Source organism: Pholis gunnellus (assembly GCF_910591455.1).
Source record: "Pholis gunnellus genome assembly, chromosome: 16".
Taxonomy (NCBI): domain Eukaryota; kingdom Metazoa; phylum Chordata; class Actinopteri; order Perciformes; family Pholidae; genus Pholis; species Pholis gunnellus.
The window spans coordinates 11,732,124-11,748,555 of NC_136543.1; the positions used below are offsets into that span (position 1 = coordinate 11,732,124).

The window sequence follows — 16,432 nt, forward strand, 5'->3', positions numbered from 1 at the left end:
GGGAGAAAAGAGGAATTCATGTTGGTGTTTATTTGAGCTTTGGCCAAATCCAACCTAGGGCTGCGCTGGCGCGCACTTTGCACCAAACCCCAGCCGCTCCTGTACCCCCAGCCACACACACACACACACACACACACACACACACACACACACACACACACACACACACACACACACACACACACACACACCCCTACATACATACATACTGTACACGCTCAGGTTCTCGAGTATGCATACAACACATATTATACTACTCTCTCTCTCACACACACACAAACCTGTTCATCGTAGCCATATCAAGGTGTGTTTGTCTTTCCTTGCCCTCCCTTTTTAGGTCCTCCCAGAGCAGGTATTTCCCTCTCTTACCCACGTGTGCGCGCACACACGCACACACACACACACACCTACATACATACACTGCCACTATAGAGAGAGAGGGGGGGTGGCGGCGGTCTCTGGGCTGAGTGTGTGAAGCACTTGCATTGATAACCTGCAGCTCAGAGTCACTCAGTCTCACTTTGTGGCCATCCTCTCTCCTGGAACTCCCTTTGCCCTGCTCCGTCTCCTTTCTGGCTTCTCACTCTAGGACTGTCTCTGGACACGCTCGGACCCCCTCTGTCGCTGTCACCATGACGCCTACCCCGCCGTTGTTCCTGCTGCTGCTCGTCCTCATGGGGGCTCAGGCCACCGTGGACCTCCGCACGGCCGCCGCCATGGGTAAGAACGATGACCTTTAACCCTAAAAGTTGTTTCTAATGCCGGTTGAGGACTCAGAGTCTTTGATGGTGAGATACCTGACATCTAATACTCTTTTCACTCCTTGTCCTCAAAAATATATATCTCCAGTGGAAAGTAACTCACAAAATTGACATAAGATGAATAAGTACGACGTAAATACAGAGGAAACAGCGTTTTAGAAGAATATCCCTCTGGTCTGAGTTCATTCTTGTCCATAAATCCAGGGACGGTGTGATGTGTGTTAACCAGTTGCTTTGCTGTAGAGTGGAATAAATTCACAGAGGGAACAGAATTGAAGGAGAGTAATGGAAAAAGTTAAGTATTTAATACATTTAGTCATGTTTTAAATTGAATTTAGTCAGTATAATTACAAAAGAATATAATACGTTTTCAGTGTCTTTGGGTATTTATTGATTTGAAGTGATTAGTCAGCCAGTGTTAAAGACATTTGACATTATATTAAAGTGTTTTTGGTGTTGTTGCTGGTGTGTAGATGACAGGTTGGAGTTTGGTAGTTGGTACGTTGTGTGTGTGTGTGTGTGTGTGTGTGTGTGTGTGTGTGTGTGTGTGTGTGTGTGTGTGTGTGTGTGTGTGTGTGTGTGTGTGTGTGTGTGTGATATAAAAGTTGGTTGGAGAAAAAACTCAAGGGAGGGAGAGAGGTGAAGGGTGAGAAGGGAGATCAGTACTGTTAAACGGACACTTGAGCCTGGACCCTCACTAAAAATCCAACACATCCTCCCTGATTCAAACTGTTTTATTATTATTATTATGACCACAAATGATCACAAAACAGATCTTTGTCTTTCACACTCATTAGTTAGCTCCATTGGGTGTTTGCAGCTGAACAGTTAAAGCTTTTTCAGCAAAAACGTTAATATAATGAAAATCTTAACTCAAGAGTCACTTTTTCTGAGCTTCCAGCCACATCTCACTTTCTTGCTGATTTTGTTCAGATTTTAATCTAATAATTTAATTTAATAATTATTCATTTTTATTCATATTATTATCTAATAATCTTGATCTTTGCCGTGCCTTTCTCCGCCTCTTCCTCCACCCTCGTCTTCCTCCACCCCTGTTGCCTCCCTGCATCCTGTTTTTCTGTTTCCTTCTACTTTCTAACCAGCCTCCCTTCTCCTCTCAATACCTCCATTCTCCCCATGGTCCTCCCACCCTCCCCCTATTTTCTCACTTCTTCATCAATTTTCTTTTTCTTTTATCCATCTACATTTCTGAACCATTATGTGGAGTGTTATGAAAACTATTATTAGAAGAATCCATAATAATCTTTCTTTCTGTCCTCCTGTCTTCATGTGTAGCGGCAGGTTTGTGCAAAACGCGTCCCACAGACATTGTGTTCATCATCGACAGCAGTCGGAGCGTTCGGCCTTCAGAGTTTGAGCAGGTCAAGGTGTTCCTGGCTAAGGTCATCGAGGGGCTGGATGTTGGACCCAACGCCACCCGTGTGGGAGTCGTCAACTATGCCAGCCGCGTCAAGAACGAGGTACGGAGCTCCGCTGGCCTTCGCTAGCCTTCGCTAGCACTGAACAGTTTTTATTCATTTGTCAACAGTATTTGATATTACTGACCTTGTTGTTATTACGCAACCGTAGGTGTCCCTGAAGACACACCGCACCAAAGCCGGGCTCATTAAGGCTGTGACCAAGATCGAGCCCCTGTCCACTGGAACAATGACTGGTCTGTCCATCCAGTTTGCCATGAATGTGGCCTTCAGTGAGGCCGAGGGCGCTCGTGTCAAATCTCCTGATATCAGCAAGGTCAGACACGCATTTACATGCATTCACACACGCAACTCGACATATAACCCATCATTATGATCATCTCTTTTTTAATCTTATTTTGATCCTCGTCCTTCGCAGGTTGCCATTATTGTGACAGACGGGCGTCCCCAGGACAGCGTGAAGGATGTGGCCCAGCGTGCACGTGATGCCGGTATTGAGATTTTTGCCATCGGCGTGGGACGTGTGGACATGAGCACTCTGAAGCAGATGGCCAGTGATCCTCTGGATGACCACGTGGACTACGTGGAGAGCTACAGCGTCATCGAGAAGCTCACCAAGAAGTTCCAGGAGGCCTTCTGTGGTAAGATGGGCGGAGGAAGAGGAAAGAGGAAGTGGGAGAAGAAGAAGGAAGGAAGGATGAGGGCTTTATTGTTAAGGTTAGAGGGACAGGTGCAGAAAACTGTGATTAGTCTGTAGTGATGGAAACAGGAAAAGATGGTTGAGAAGAATCCCTGTCAGAGTGGGTCATTATCCTTCATCACTGTGGAGAGAGCTGCCGCCCTATACTGAGGGTAAGGTGACAGGACTGTCATCTTTTCATTCCTACATGTTGCTCCTCTGCTCTCCCTCAATAAGACTACAGTTTATTCATTCAACCGTTCAAACTCATTAAATACTCCCACTGCACGAGGGCATGTAGAGCAGGAACAACCTTTAGGAACGAAATGTGCTCCTGTTCTTCAGTCAACACTCGCATAACCGAGAGGCGAGACTGATCTCTGTGTAATTACCGATCCATTAGTGACAATCATTAAACCTCTAATTATTGACGCCCCCTTGGCTCTCCCAGTCTGCGGCAGTTTTGCCTGCTGCCTGCCGCTCACTACGCAGCAGCCGGTCTCGCTGCAGATGTTTCATCCAAGGGCAGCGCTGCATGACCACAGTGTTGGACTGTTATTGGACGAGCCTGTGCCTCACATTTAGAGACAGACAAAACGGATCTTGTTTATTTGAGGCTACTCCAATCTTCTCCACCTGTTTGTTTTAAGGATCCACTGGATTCATGCGCCGTCCACACATATTCTAAACTGTTGGCTGCAGGTCACAGTGGATCATTAAAAATCAAAGCTAGATTTTCCCGTTTTCAAACTGACATAGTTTCATTCTCTCCTCCTAACCCCAATCCCCCCCCTCCCCCCTCCCTCTGTGTGTGTGTGTGCCTCAACATGTATTCTACTGTGTGTGTTGTGCACGCACACACACACAGTGTCGGACCTGTGTGCCACTGGGGATCATGACTGTGAGCAGGTATGCATCAGCTCCCCCGGATCATACAAGTGTGCCTGCAAAGATGGCTTTACCCTCATGGACAATGGTCGCAGCTGCAGTGGTGAGTGTGTGTTTGTGTGTGTGTGCGCGCGTGTGTGTGTGTGTGTGTGTGTGTGTGTGTGTGTGTGTGTGTGAAGGTATTTGTCCAAGCGCAGCAATTGTGCTACCAGACTAACATGCCCTGTTGTGTGTCTGACATCAGCAGCTTGCAGCAACGCGGCGACAGATGTGGTGTTCCTGATCGACGGCTCTAAGAGCGTGCGTCCAGAGAACTTTGAGCTGGTCAAGAAGTGGATCAACCAGATCGTCGACAAACTGGATGTTTCTGACAGCAAGGCTCACGTTGGACTGGTCCAGTACTCCAGCTCAGTCCGACAGGCACGTGTCTGTGTTTGCCATTTCAGTGTCCACCTAATATTCAACCTTCCTCTCGTACGCGTCAACGTCATGTTTCCGTCTCCCTCCTGCAGGAGTTCCCCCTGGGCCGCTACAACAACAAGAAGGACCTGAAGGAAGCTGTGAAGAAGATGGCCTACATGGAGAGGGGAACCATGACAGGGCAGGCTCTCCGCTATCTGACAGACAACAGCTTCAGCGCCGGTCAGGGCGCCCGGCCTGGAGTCGCCATGGTGGGCATCGTCTTCACTGACGGACGCAGCCAGGACTACATCGTAGAAGCCGCCAAGAAGGCCAAGAAGCAGGGTGAGAGGGAGAGGATGGATCACTCCTTAATGCATGGGTGTAGTGTAAGTAGAATCCAAACCCTACTTTTACCAGTCAGATGAGGGGAAACCTGTCTGTGTTTATGTTGCAGGTTTGAAGATGTACGCTGTTGGAGTGGGCAACGCAGTGGAGAATGAGCTGAAAGAGATCGCCTCTGAGCCGACTGGAGAGCACTACTTCTACACTGCTGACTTCAAAGCCATGTCCCACATCGCCAAGAAGCTGCAGATTAACATCTGTAAAGGTCTCACATGATCATTAAATACAAGCATACATCTACAAACAAGTAATTTCACTACATACTGGTACAATAACCCAGAACTTGAACTTGCACTTTCTGTTCCTACAGAGGAGGACCCTTGTGAATGTGACACCCTCGTAAAGTTCCAAAAGAAAGTAGAAGATGCCCTGCAGGCACTAACAAAGAAATATATCCTTTACAATGAGTGAAACGGTGTGAGAATACGATGTTTGGAGGGAGGGTTATAATGTAGTTATCATATTTGGTGTCTTTGTCTTCATTGTTGCATTTCCTTGACAAAATCTCACTAGACGGTATGTCGAAGAGGATCGCCTTGCTGGAGAACAAAATCGTCTGAGGACTCACATCCCTCTCTTTCCTATACATCCGCACACCCACAAACACACACAAACACCTTTTACTTCCTGTAAAATACTGAAGAGAAACCCATGTGAGTGTGAACCCTGACCTCTACTTGTATCCTGAGCTCTCCCAAACCACCTCTGCCTCCTCCTCCTCTCTGGTGTTACCTCTGTCTCTGCCTCCTCTCTCTGTGTTACCTCTGCCTCCTCCTCCTCTCTCTGTGTTACCTCTGCCCCCTCCTCCTCTCTCTGTGTTGCCTCCTCCTCCTCTCTCTGTGTTACCTCTGCCCCCTCCTCCTCTCTCTGTGTTGCCTCCTCCTCCTCTCTGTGTGTTACCTCTGCCTCCTCCTCTCTCTGTGTTACCTCTGCCCCCTCCTCCTCTCTGTGTGTTACCTCTGCCTCCTCCTCTCTCTGTGTTACCTCTGCCCCCTCCTCTTCTCTCGGTGTTACCTCCTCCACCCTTGGGTCTCCTGGGACACGAAGCGCCGGTTTGCCATGGGGACCACGCATTTGTGTGTGCTCCAAAGGTCATGCTCCATAGCCAGCCTGTGTGTTTGTTAATAAAAGTCTTCCCTCATAGGGAAACGGTGACGGTACACTGAAGGGTTTTTCTTTGTTGCTGCCACAATGTTGAATTTCCCCAAACCGCTTTGAGTCTGTGTACGGAGCAGCGTATCACCCTCACTTGTTTGTCTGTTTCTATCTGACACTGTCATCTTTCTCTTAGCCCCACACATATCTAATGTCATATTTGGTATATAATATATATATACAGGTAAATTAATATAAGAAATATGTCTGTTTTTTTATTTTCCTAAATAAAGGTGATTCAGGAAGTACATAATATAAATTGTGAAACTATTGTATGCACACACAGAAACGAAGCAATTCTTACGTTTACACAGTTTTAGTTAATTAAATATGAATAAGTATAAAAAGTACATTGAATAGTCTTATGTCCCCCAAATGTGGGCTCAGAGGACCACAAGGGCTTGACAGGTGTTCCCAGCAGAGTGGTGGACTGTTTCAATGAATAGTGTAAGATAGTACGTAACGTCTTTTTCACTCATAATTTTATCGTAATTCTGCATAAAGTCTTTCTGAAGTACCCGAATGATTCCCATATGGCAGTGATCAGGACCAAAACAGAGTGGGGTCCATACTCTAGAGTGGATTTGTGGGGTTCCCTGTCAAGAAGAACGGTAAACTTACTGCTTTTCACAGTTTCATTTTATAAAATGGAGAACATAGCAAATCTATGGCTCTGGTAAGTATGATGATTTTGATCTGTCATCTGTGTTGACATCAATCAAACTTTATTTCAGACTCAGGGTCCATATAATACATACATGTTATAGACTACATACTTAATTGATTAATACATAGATTAAAGGGCAATACTACAGTTGCTCCAGACATGCAAATTAGTCATTATTAGAAAGCTGCAAACAGGTGAACAAGTTTTATATTATTCACATGTTAGAAAGTGAAGGTTGAATTGTTCAGAAATCGAAACATTTATTCACCTTAAAGTGCAGTTTGTTGGTGAGAAAAGTTTTCACAACGTCACAATGACGTTGCATAAGAGGAGAAAAGAAGCTCTTCAACTCTGAACAGCTGAACGAAACCAGCGAGCGAAGCCTGTCATTGTCTCTGGGTGCTTCATGAAAGCTGATTTTAAACTTTGCATTGTGCTCTAGTCTGGGAGTCCAGTCCAAAACGCAAACCGCTGGCTCAGTGTTTTTTATTATTACTACTGAGCCATCGTTTAACGCCGTTATTGAGTTTTACAGCCTGCAGCATCTGCTAACAGCAGCTAGGCTAGCTCAGCGAGCTAACCGGGGCAGACCGCCTCTACGGTCCCGGTAACCGAGGGTATGAGCACAGATAACTGTCTCTGGTGTGCGAGACAGATTTGAAGAAGGTCAGTTTGCTTTAATGATTGTTGGAACAGATGATTGCGCAGTCAACTGACAACAGACACTATCGAGCATCCGGCCATTTAAAGGAACACCAACGTTTGCGTCAACGCAACGGTTAGGTTGATACTTGAGCTAACTGTAGCTAGCACGAGCTCAACACGGGTGCGTCAAGAATCCGTTCGAGGTGTTTTGGGACCAATAACAACAGATGGCGAGCAACGGAGACAGCACACCGGGTCTAGGCTCCGGTCGACACCGGTACGAGTCAGAGTCCGACGTTGGCCCGACTGTCAAAAGCTTAGCACTGCTGTGCAGCAAGGACGAGGACGAGCGAGCAGCGTCTCTGGAGGAGCTCAGTCAGGGGGTTCTGGCGTGTTTGGGATCGGACCGGCGCGGTTCGGCCCGGCTGAGTAAACAAACACTTTTAAATCTGCTTCGACTGTCCCGGTCGTGTCCACTGCAAGAGGTTCGGGGGAGAGCGACCGAGCTGCTGCGAACCGCACAGGTAAATGTTGGGATAGTATTTATAGTAGTATCTTAATATTATCTTTTTTGTTTAGCACTAATGTTATTGCTTTAGCTGCTTATCATACAATACCAAGAATAGGTGAATGATTTAATAACAGTTCGCGATAACGTTACGGTCTGATCAGTGAAGAGTTATCAGCTGATTAGCACTTTCCATCAGACTGCTTGATATTTCATCAGACGTTGAACTGTGCGAGGTGACGCAAGACTCCGCTGTGATGTGGTGTGCACAAACAAGCAGGCCGGACACGCCCCCTCTCTATCTGGACACGCCCCCTCCTGGTGTCCTGACCCGAACAACACATCAGACACACCCCCCCCCTCGAGCCTCTCTACAGCTCACTGCACATTCTAGGAATATAAAGTCAAGCTGGTGTTGGAGGCTTTTTCAGTGCGTGTGTCGTCTCTGTTGGAGTTAACGAGCGGTGACTTTTTTTGTGCCGGCCTTCTGATGTCTGTGAGTTGAATGCGTGGTTTTGGTTACATATTTCATGGGCTGCAAGGTTATGAAACGGGCTCTCCAGTTACAGAACAGCTGCTGCAGTCTAAGTAAAGTCTATTCAAGTTCATGGGGTTTAAAGCTGTATGCAGGTTTCTCTTTTATCTTCAAATAACATGTATTTATATGTAAAATCTGTATTATTCATTTATTCTGAAGTGTTGAAGAAGATCTAACCCTTTAGTTGTTTGCTCAAAACATTTTTTTAATTGTGATCGATTAATGTGTATACGGTTTAAGACAATGTAAAGCTGAAAAAAGTCAATTCATCGATTTGTCGATCAACAGAACAACTGCTTGGATGATTGATTTATCTTCTTTTGAGCAGAAAGGCCAACACGCCTTCATTCCACCTTCTCTGTTGTGAAAGTTTGCTGCTTGTCTTGCGCCATTGTGAACTCAATATCTTTACGCCTCGGGCTGTTTATCAGACAAAACAAGTAATTTGAGGACAATATCCAACAAGCATGCTGTATTATTTTCTGACATTTGATACAGTAGCTCAAACGATTTACGATTTAAGATAATTGTCAGATTAATCAGGCATTAAATTAGCCGTTATTTCATTGTGTTATTTACCAAAATCTCTGTTTTCTTCCTGCTTAGAAACAAGGAGTTGAAGTACCTCGGGCGCTGGCATCAGGCCCAAGTGCCTTTATTCCTGCAAAAGAGGTGTGTATGGCTAGTACATCTATTTACCCCATTATTAAAGATATCGACTTAAAAAAAGAAAACACTTGTGTTTGTAAATGTTGTGATCGTGTGAAATCACAAAAGATTGCGTGAGGATTGGGGCAGTGTATATTGTTGATCACCATTTCTTATTTGCCATGTAAAGTTTATTGAATAAACTACTTAGTTTCACCAGTTGGTACAGAGCTTGCCTCCGTGTCTTAACCAAAGACTGAACTGGGCTTGTTTCCGGCTGGCATCCTGGTAAACAGTGCAGACGTGCCGCCAGCTATTCTGCCGCAGCACCAGTTGCTTCATGTCATCAAGACAAGCAATAACGCACACATGTTGCAAAAGCTGATGACTCAAAATTTAATACGTGACTTACTCAAAGCTTTCCACTGGAGAGAGTGCAAATGTTGCATCAGCTTTTAAAGGCTGTTAATTTCCAGCATTTTCAAGTGAATCCTTACCAATGTGTCCTCAATCATTGTAACAATATAAAGAGAGTTTAGTTGTGTTTCTCTTTCTCTTTAGATGTTGAAAGAAGTGCCGGACCAGGACATCCTCATCGAATCTTTCCTTTCAGTGGGCCGCGTGGACCACATCACAATGGTGATGGCAATGCACCCCGCCTACCTCAGCTGCTTCCTGAGGACCCAGCATGCTTTGTTGGAGATGGACGGCCCGTTGCCCCGTCACTGGAGACATTACATCGCTGTTATGGTAAGAGAACCACAGTATATGATTGTTAACTAGTGACACCTATCGGAGCTTTTCAGATCAATGCCAGTGACCGTGGCGAGGGCCTCGTGTGCTCTCCTGAAGGTAAAACTTTACATTCAACACGACTACTGAGGTCTATAGGAGTACACGGCTCAACAGGGCTGTGCCTCTCTGTCACAGTGGCTGAAGAAAAGCCTGTTGTTGTGGTTGTTCTTTTGTCTTTTAATAATCAGTAATAACAATCAAACATTATTGGACTAGGTAAATACAAATACATCAAAGTAATATTAGTACACATTAAGCTTGTCCTTTACTTTAAGCAGATGATATTGTTGTCGGTTATCCTGGTGTGTGGAGTTAAATCCTGCAAGCTGTGACTCGGCAGGTTAAATCATAACGGTTAAAGGTTTTAACTTTCTGATCTGTGTTCATAAACAAAGACAAAGCTATAAATGCTCTAAAGCCTGTAGTTAGGTCCAGTGAGTCTATCCGTGTAATGTTTAGGCGAGATATGGCTTGAATAACAGCTTAAACATCCAAAGTAATGTCAGACTCTGCAGCTATTATTTTCTCTTGTTGTGACCAAGTCAAGTGTGCCAAATTGTTTTTATGGTTTCATTCTTTTATCTTAATATAGTTATGAATAGATTTGATCATACTAATATTGCTGTAATGCTATTTCCTCTGCAGCCCACTCACAGTCAGTTCAGCTGTAGTGAACAGATGCATTCACACTGAGTCATGTGATAGAACTGCACTTCTGCTGTCCTACACTTCCAACAGAGCCTCTCACAGTGCCATAGCTGGTTAGAAACAGCTGCTGCTAATACAATTCCGCTGTCTAGTTTTGCATTGCAGCATCGTGTGCTTACTGCAGCCCCAAGACGACTGTGATTTGTTTAAATAAATACAAACCAGCCGGAGCGTTTTCTTTTTCCTTCTATAGCAGAATGTTAATGTGTGCAGCGACCCTCCGGTAGCAGCAAGCGCTGACGATAATGATTATGTCGAACCCTTAATCCTTCATGAACCATAACCAAACATCTTGCTAATCTTATTTGCTGGAGCTGTGAAAGCGGTATCCTGACCAACAGATGCACCTATTGTTGGAGCTACATGTACAGTTTGTACATCTTACTCTTCTTTGAATAAAAAGTTATTTAACACTCCTTCACAACTTGAACCACATGTTTATTTTGATGCTCCATCTTGGAACTATGTCACAGGTTATTGCCTCGTCAATGTTTTTGAGATCTCTGAATACTGACTGATCCGGCTGATATCTCAATGAATAGATGTAGATACATTTAAAGATACTACGGTGGTTCAAGTTAACTATTGCACAAAAATGCACATTTTGAAAGCGATCGAAAAGTCAGGAAACATGATATATTTTTTGGTTGCCGCGATCTAAAAATTCGGAGTGAGTTAAATAATCTTATTCAAAGCAGAAGATGACAGATGCACTTGGCAGGTCGTTCCCTGCTTGAGGGTTTTTTTTTTCAGCTACTGTATCCTAGTGAGCCACTGACAGCGTCTGCCAAAGACGGATCCTCTCATAAACATTTAACGACGCTCATATATTCATCACATTAGCTGCCCTTTCGCATCAGAAAGGCCATGCCATTAGACTCAAAATGATCTCTATGTGGAGAAATGCAGTTGTGTTGCTTTAACCTCTGAGCCCTTTTCATATTAATGAGCATGGGCATTTCTTATGCATTATGACACTGGTATACACAGAGCAGTGATTAAGCTGTGCTTTTAATGGATGGGGTGATTTATGTTCCGCAGGCCGCAGCTCGACATCACTGCTCGTACCTGGTGCAGCAGCACAGCGCGGGCTTCCTCGACGCTGGAGGGGAGGAGAGCTGGCTGAGCGGCCTCAAACACGCTCCCACCAAACTCCGCAGCCTGCAAACACTCAACAAGCTGCTGGCACACCGGCCCTGGCTCATCACACAGCAGCACATCCAGGTCAGACACCCACTTACGCCCTCAAAAGTTCAGCTTCTTTATTGACGGGGACACTTTGCAGACGTGATTCATGCAAAACACACAAAATCCTAGACACTGATGGACGGCAAGAAAAAAAACAGGACGTAGATTACAGAGTGGTTCAGTTCAGTGGGAGTTTTGAAAGTAAATAATCAAAGCAATCTGTTCAAATGAGCAATCAGTTTAATACAAATGCCCTTTTAACGTGTGAGTGTTAGCAGAAACGAGGGAAAGCTTTTATCTCTTGGCCCTCATGCCAGGCACTTTAAAACGGGGACCTGAGGGTAACCGTTCAAACAATACGGAACATTAAAACTGATTCAATGAAACTGTTTGTCATCATATAATAGTAAATTAATCTCATTCATTCGCTTTCTGACTGTATCTGAAATTACTCACTAAAGATAAGTATAATATATTCTATTGTAATTCACCTTTTGTGGCGTTTTCTGCTGTTTTGTGATTAAACTGTATTGTCGGGTGTTATTTTAGCCTCCTCTGTATTCGCTGGTCATAACTTAACAAGAAGAGTCTATGCTCTCGATGTCAAAAAATCTAAAATATATTGTAAATCTAACGCTTGTCTCTCTATTGGAAATAACCCAATTGCCCGGGTGTCCTCCACTAGTTTCAAGGGGCTTCATACCTACACTTTTCTTTAACGGAGTCCTCCATGTTGCACCGCCATGTCTCTACAGTAGCTCGCAGTAGTTCTCAGTCACGCTTGTGAAACTGTGGTGACGTGAGCTGTAGAGCGCAAAACCGCGAGACCACCAGCCGCCGTCTGACGTCCGAGCTAACAGTTGTAGCACTAAACACAAAGTGCAGCCGAGGCTGACGTGAATGTCCTTAGTTTTCCAGGTGTAGAAATGAAAAGATGGTGCTTGATAATAAGTTACGGATAACCAAAATCATTACAGTTCATGCTGAGGGGAACACGAATTGTCTGTACAAAATGTTATGGCAATAAGTGTTGATATATTAAAAGTGAAGGCCCCCAACCAACTAACGGGCAATACCACCCTCAAACCCATGATAGAATACCTCACTTACCCAACACCTGCCCCTCTACCCTGCAGGAGCTGGTGTGTCCCGGAGCAGAGCCTCGCTGGTCACTGGCTGAACTCATACACGCCGTGATCCTGATGGCACACGCTCACTCCCTCTGCTCCTTTGGGTGGGGATGCGGCTTGAACCCTGAACCCGACCACATCGGAGGTTATACTTTCCAACTTCCATCCCCCATTCACCTTCTCCGAAGCCCCCACAGCCCTCATAGCCCCGCTCACGAGGATGGCAGGCAAGAGGTGAGTCAAACAGTCGTTTTATTTACCACATGTCTGACCAGTCGAAACTGAACAAAAATTCCAGTGGTGTTATACCAGTTGCGCTGGTTTTGGAACAGTTGAAGTTTCATGACATAGTGTTGATTTACTGTTAAAAAAAACAACAAAAAAACAAAGAACTCCGTAAATTCCTCTCTCTATCTACTCCAGTTGGGTGACGGAGCGATGGAGGTGGAGGTGTTGATGCAGAGGATGGTGGAGCTGCAGCAGCAGGAGGAAGAGTGCACACAGGAGGAGATGGTTACTCGCTTTGAGAGGGAGAGGAGCGAGAGCATACCAACCAGTAAATACATGTGTGTTCATCCCGTGCGTCATTCACGTTGTTTGACGTTCGTTCGCTCACTTTGTCTTCTTTGTCGTGTTTGTTTTAGCGGTCGTGAGAGAAGCCCCACCTGATCTGGTGCTGCGTCTGGTGGAGGATCCAGAGTTCAGATACGAGGATTTTGCCCCCAAAGGAGAGCAGTCGCCACCCACCATGAGAGCTCAGGTAGTGTGTTCGAGTTCAGATCACATTCCCAATGTATTTATTCAGGCTTTTTACAGTATACACAGTGCTTCTTGATTGTTTGCGCTGAGTTTCAGAGACCTGTGTTTGTTGATGTTGGTGTGTGATGTGTGCAGGACTACTCGTGGGAGGACCACGGCTTCTCTCTGGTCAACAGACTACTGCCAGACATGGGCCAGCTCCTGGATGAAAAATTCCAGGTACCCTCACCTCTAACCTTGTAGAAGTACACTAAAGCCCCTTTCCCACTGGATAAATGTTATGTTTAGTAGTAAAGGTTCCAATCGGCATTCCTTCCACGGACGAATGGCTCTGCTGTAGTCAAAGGGTTTTTTTATCATTACACCAGGGTGGACACGCTCAGTTTACGGCGCTTTCTTTTTCATCTCTGCCACAAATTCCGTCTGTCCACGTCCAAGCATTGAACATTGTTCCAAATTAGTGGGTATTAAGTAAACAATGTGACATTTTCAATGGCCTCCATGCTGCTTTCTACTGTTCAACCCTGTTTTCTGTCGAGTTTGTAACCTCGAACGTACCAGGAAAACCCCCCCCAGAAAGGCAGAGAATCCGACAGAGACGCATCGCTACAGGCGAGGACGCTTCAAAAAAATGACAGAGCACTTTGGGCAAAACTGCGCAGTGCGTCTTTAAAGTGGGGCTGCGTGCACAACCTGGATTGAACTGGATTTAAAAATGTATTCAGGCAGACAAACGACATAGTTAATTGTAACTAAATACAGCTGATGTTTAGATAACACGGCTGGTCTATCTGTTTCAGGAGGTTTTAAGTGAGTGATGCACAATGAGCCTACATGCTACGTTACACGCTTGAAGTGAAACTACTTGGTGTCAGGAAAACAAGTGGTTGGTTCCCAACCTTGAGATCGCAAGAGAATTATCTTTTCGCTAATGTTTGCATTTTCTTAATGAATGAAAAACAGTTTTTTTTATATTAAACAGTCTGAGAATGTTAAATTACTCTCATCGCTTTGTATGAAGGGGTCACAAAAACGTAGTAGATGCATAGTTGTCTACACCCTTTGGTCCAGCAGAGAGGTCAGCAGCACACACTGGGGAATTAATACTGTAATACACAATGAAGTATGTGGGGAAAAACACAAAAAAGATGAGGCTGAGGTTGGCGAAATGATATGGAAATGCTCAATGTTCTCACCTTTTCTGGAAAGAGATTTCATTGACCGGACCTCTTTGAAGTTTAATTGAATACCCATGCTGTATACATGACTTTATCAGATTGATGGAGCTTATTATATTGAGATTTAACTTCGTCTATGCAGGTTGTGAGCAACATGACCTACCACAGGATGGCCATGCATGAAGGTGTGGACACTCACACGCTGAGAAAGGCTCTGTGGAACTACATCCACTGTCTGTACGGGATACGGTCAGTGCTCTTAGAAGTCATGAAATCAAGTTTTAAAGTTAGTTTTGTCTCTGCTGCGTCAGTAACTTGTTCTTGTACCTGTGCAGCTACGACGATTATGACTACGGCAGCGTGAACGTGCTGTTGGAGCGCTCTCTGAAGGTGTTTGTTAAGACCATGGCCTGTCACCCCGAGCAGACCACGGCTTGTGTTTACCACGCATTCTGGAGACACTTCAGACACTCCGAAAAGGTACAAACGTGTGCAAACACGCACACCTGACCCGGCCTCTTCAGCCACAATCAATGAATCATTTGACATTTTAACACATCTCTATTTGGTACCTTCTGAACAAAGAATGAATGATTTGACATTTCCTCTTTTTCCTTCCTTTTTTTTTTAAAAATGTCATTGGAGAATGAGATTTTCAATTACAGACGGGACTTAAAAGTGTATCATCTAGTAACCTGAAGGTCATTTCTTTGTTTTTTTTCTTGTTGCAGGTTCATGCGAACCTGATAGTGATGGAAGCCCGGCTACAAGCAGCACTTCTTTATACCTTACGAGCCATCACACACTACATGAGATGACTCACTCACACACGCACGTTTTTTTTGCAAATGTTGAGCCAGCTGTGACGTACCACAACCCAATGCAGAACACAACATGGACAGACAATCTTACACACACACACACACACACACACACACACACACACACACACACACACACACACACACACACACACACACACACACACACACACACACACACACACACACACACACACACACACACACACTACAGTGAATAGTTGTTTATGCATATCCCCAGTTTCAGTGTTAATGTTGTGATGCTGCTTTGGGACTGGGATATCTGATATTTAAAACTTGTTACTTATTTGCACTGAAATGAATCAGGTTTTGTTTCCCCCAATTGAGCCTCAAGTGTTGCTGTGAATATCTTGCACATGTTTCCGCCACACACACACATATCTTACGAGTAAGGTATGCAGGTGGAGTAAGGTCTGGTATAACTAAATCATCGTGATTGAAGTGTTTATTCAGGCCAATAATCTGTCACCCACAGATACCAGCTGTTCACCTCACCATGACTACTTGGGCCTCAGTCCTCTCGGTTTGTGGCACGCAGAGGCTGAGATGAAAACAAAAACAAATAACTTGTATTTTTATAAACAATAAAAAGTTACTTTATCAAAATGTAAACACTGTGTTGTGTCCGGACATCATGTTTTGGCAGAAACCATCAGACTGCATCATCTGCTTTTTTTATTTTTGAATTCTGATTTAAATGGGAAGTACAAGACTTTATTATGAGATTTACATGCAGCGGGAGTTACCATGACTCCCCACACGATGGAGACATAGACTTAAAAGAAGCGTGTAATGACGCCACAATTCACTCTGCGAAGTCACTCTGGTGATTTGTAATGGTGTGACAATACACAGCTGCCCTCTGACTTGACTTACAGCTGAATCTGACTGACCTGGTGTTGATCAAAAGTAATATTAACAACACGAGAAGAAAAGCAACATGCCAGTAAAGCGCACGAGAGTGAACACCCATTTTTGGATTATACGCACGCGGATGTCGCACATTTCGTTCTGTCTTCCTGTAGTTCACACCAGAGAGTGCACGTGTCGCATCTCACCCTGAAGAGTGAAAACACGCCCAGACTGCATCAGCACCGGCC

General features: G+C 44.7%; 2 protein-coding genes across 3 annotated transcripts; both read left to right on the forward strand.

The window, feature by feature from the left end:
- Positions 1 to 632: 632 nt before the first annotated feature.
- Positions 633 to 5,131, forward strand: matn1 (matrilin 1; the record flags this gene model as incomplete). Its single annotated transcript, XM_079175688.1, has 10 exons — positions 633 to 720; positions 2,058 to 2,242; positions 2,352 to 2,516; positions 2,619 to 2,841; positions 3,748 to 3,867; positions 4,012 to 4,187; positions 4,280 to 4,511; positions 4,624 to 4,776; positions 4,882 to 4,965; positions 5,085 to 5,131. 10 exons carry the CDS (start codon positions 633 to 635, stop codon positions 5,129 to 5,131), a joined length of 1,473 nt encoding a protein of 490 aa, XP_079031814.1.
- A 1,635-nt stretch (positions 5,132 to 6,766) lies between these two features.
- On the forward strand, positions 6,767 to 15,509 carry sesn2 (sestrin 2). 2 transcript variants are annotated; one of them, XM_079176537.1, is made up of 11 exons: positions 6,767 to 7,562; positions 8,691 to 8,756; positions 9,294 to 9,482; positions 11,277 to 11,459; positions 12,560 to 12,787; positions 12,977 to 13,109; positions 13,198 to 13,313; positions 13,448 to 13,531; positions 14,633 to 14,739; positions 14,826 to 14,970; positions 15,222 to 15,509. In XM_079176537.1, the coding sequence occupies exons 1-11, from the start codon at positions 7,266 to 7,268 to the stop codon at positions 15,306 to 15,308; spliced, it is 1,635 nt and encodes a 544-aa protein (XP_079032663.1). In that variant the 5' UTR covers positions 6,767 to 7,265; the 3' UTR covers positions 15,309 to 15,509. The 2 variants fall into 2 exon arrangements, with proteins under 2 accessions (XP_079032663.1, XP_079032664.1); XM_079176538.1 differs by lacking the exon at positions 6,767 to 7,562 and adding an exon at positions 7,946 to 8,042.
- Positions 15,510 to 16,432: the final 923 nt, after the last annotated feature.

Bases quoted from the DNA above. Each gene is read 5' to 3' on its own strand.
- sesn2 (XM_079176537.1), top strand. From the start codon at position 7,266: ATGGCGAGCAACGGAGACAGCACACCGGGTCTAGGCTCCGGTCGACAC. The intron at 7,563-8,690 runs GTAAATGTTGGG...CTTCCTGCTTAG, and splicing joins AGCTGCTGCGAACCGCACAG to AAACAAGGAGTTGAAGTACC. The intron at 13,110-13,197 runs GTAAATACATGT...TGTTTGTTTTAG, and splicing joins GAGCGAGAGCATACCAACCA to CGGTCGTGAGAGAAGCCCCA.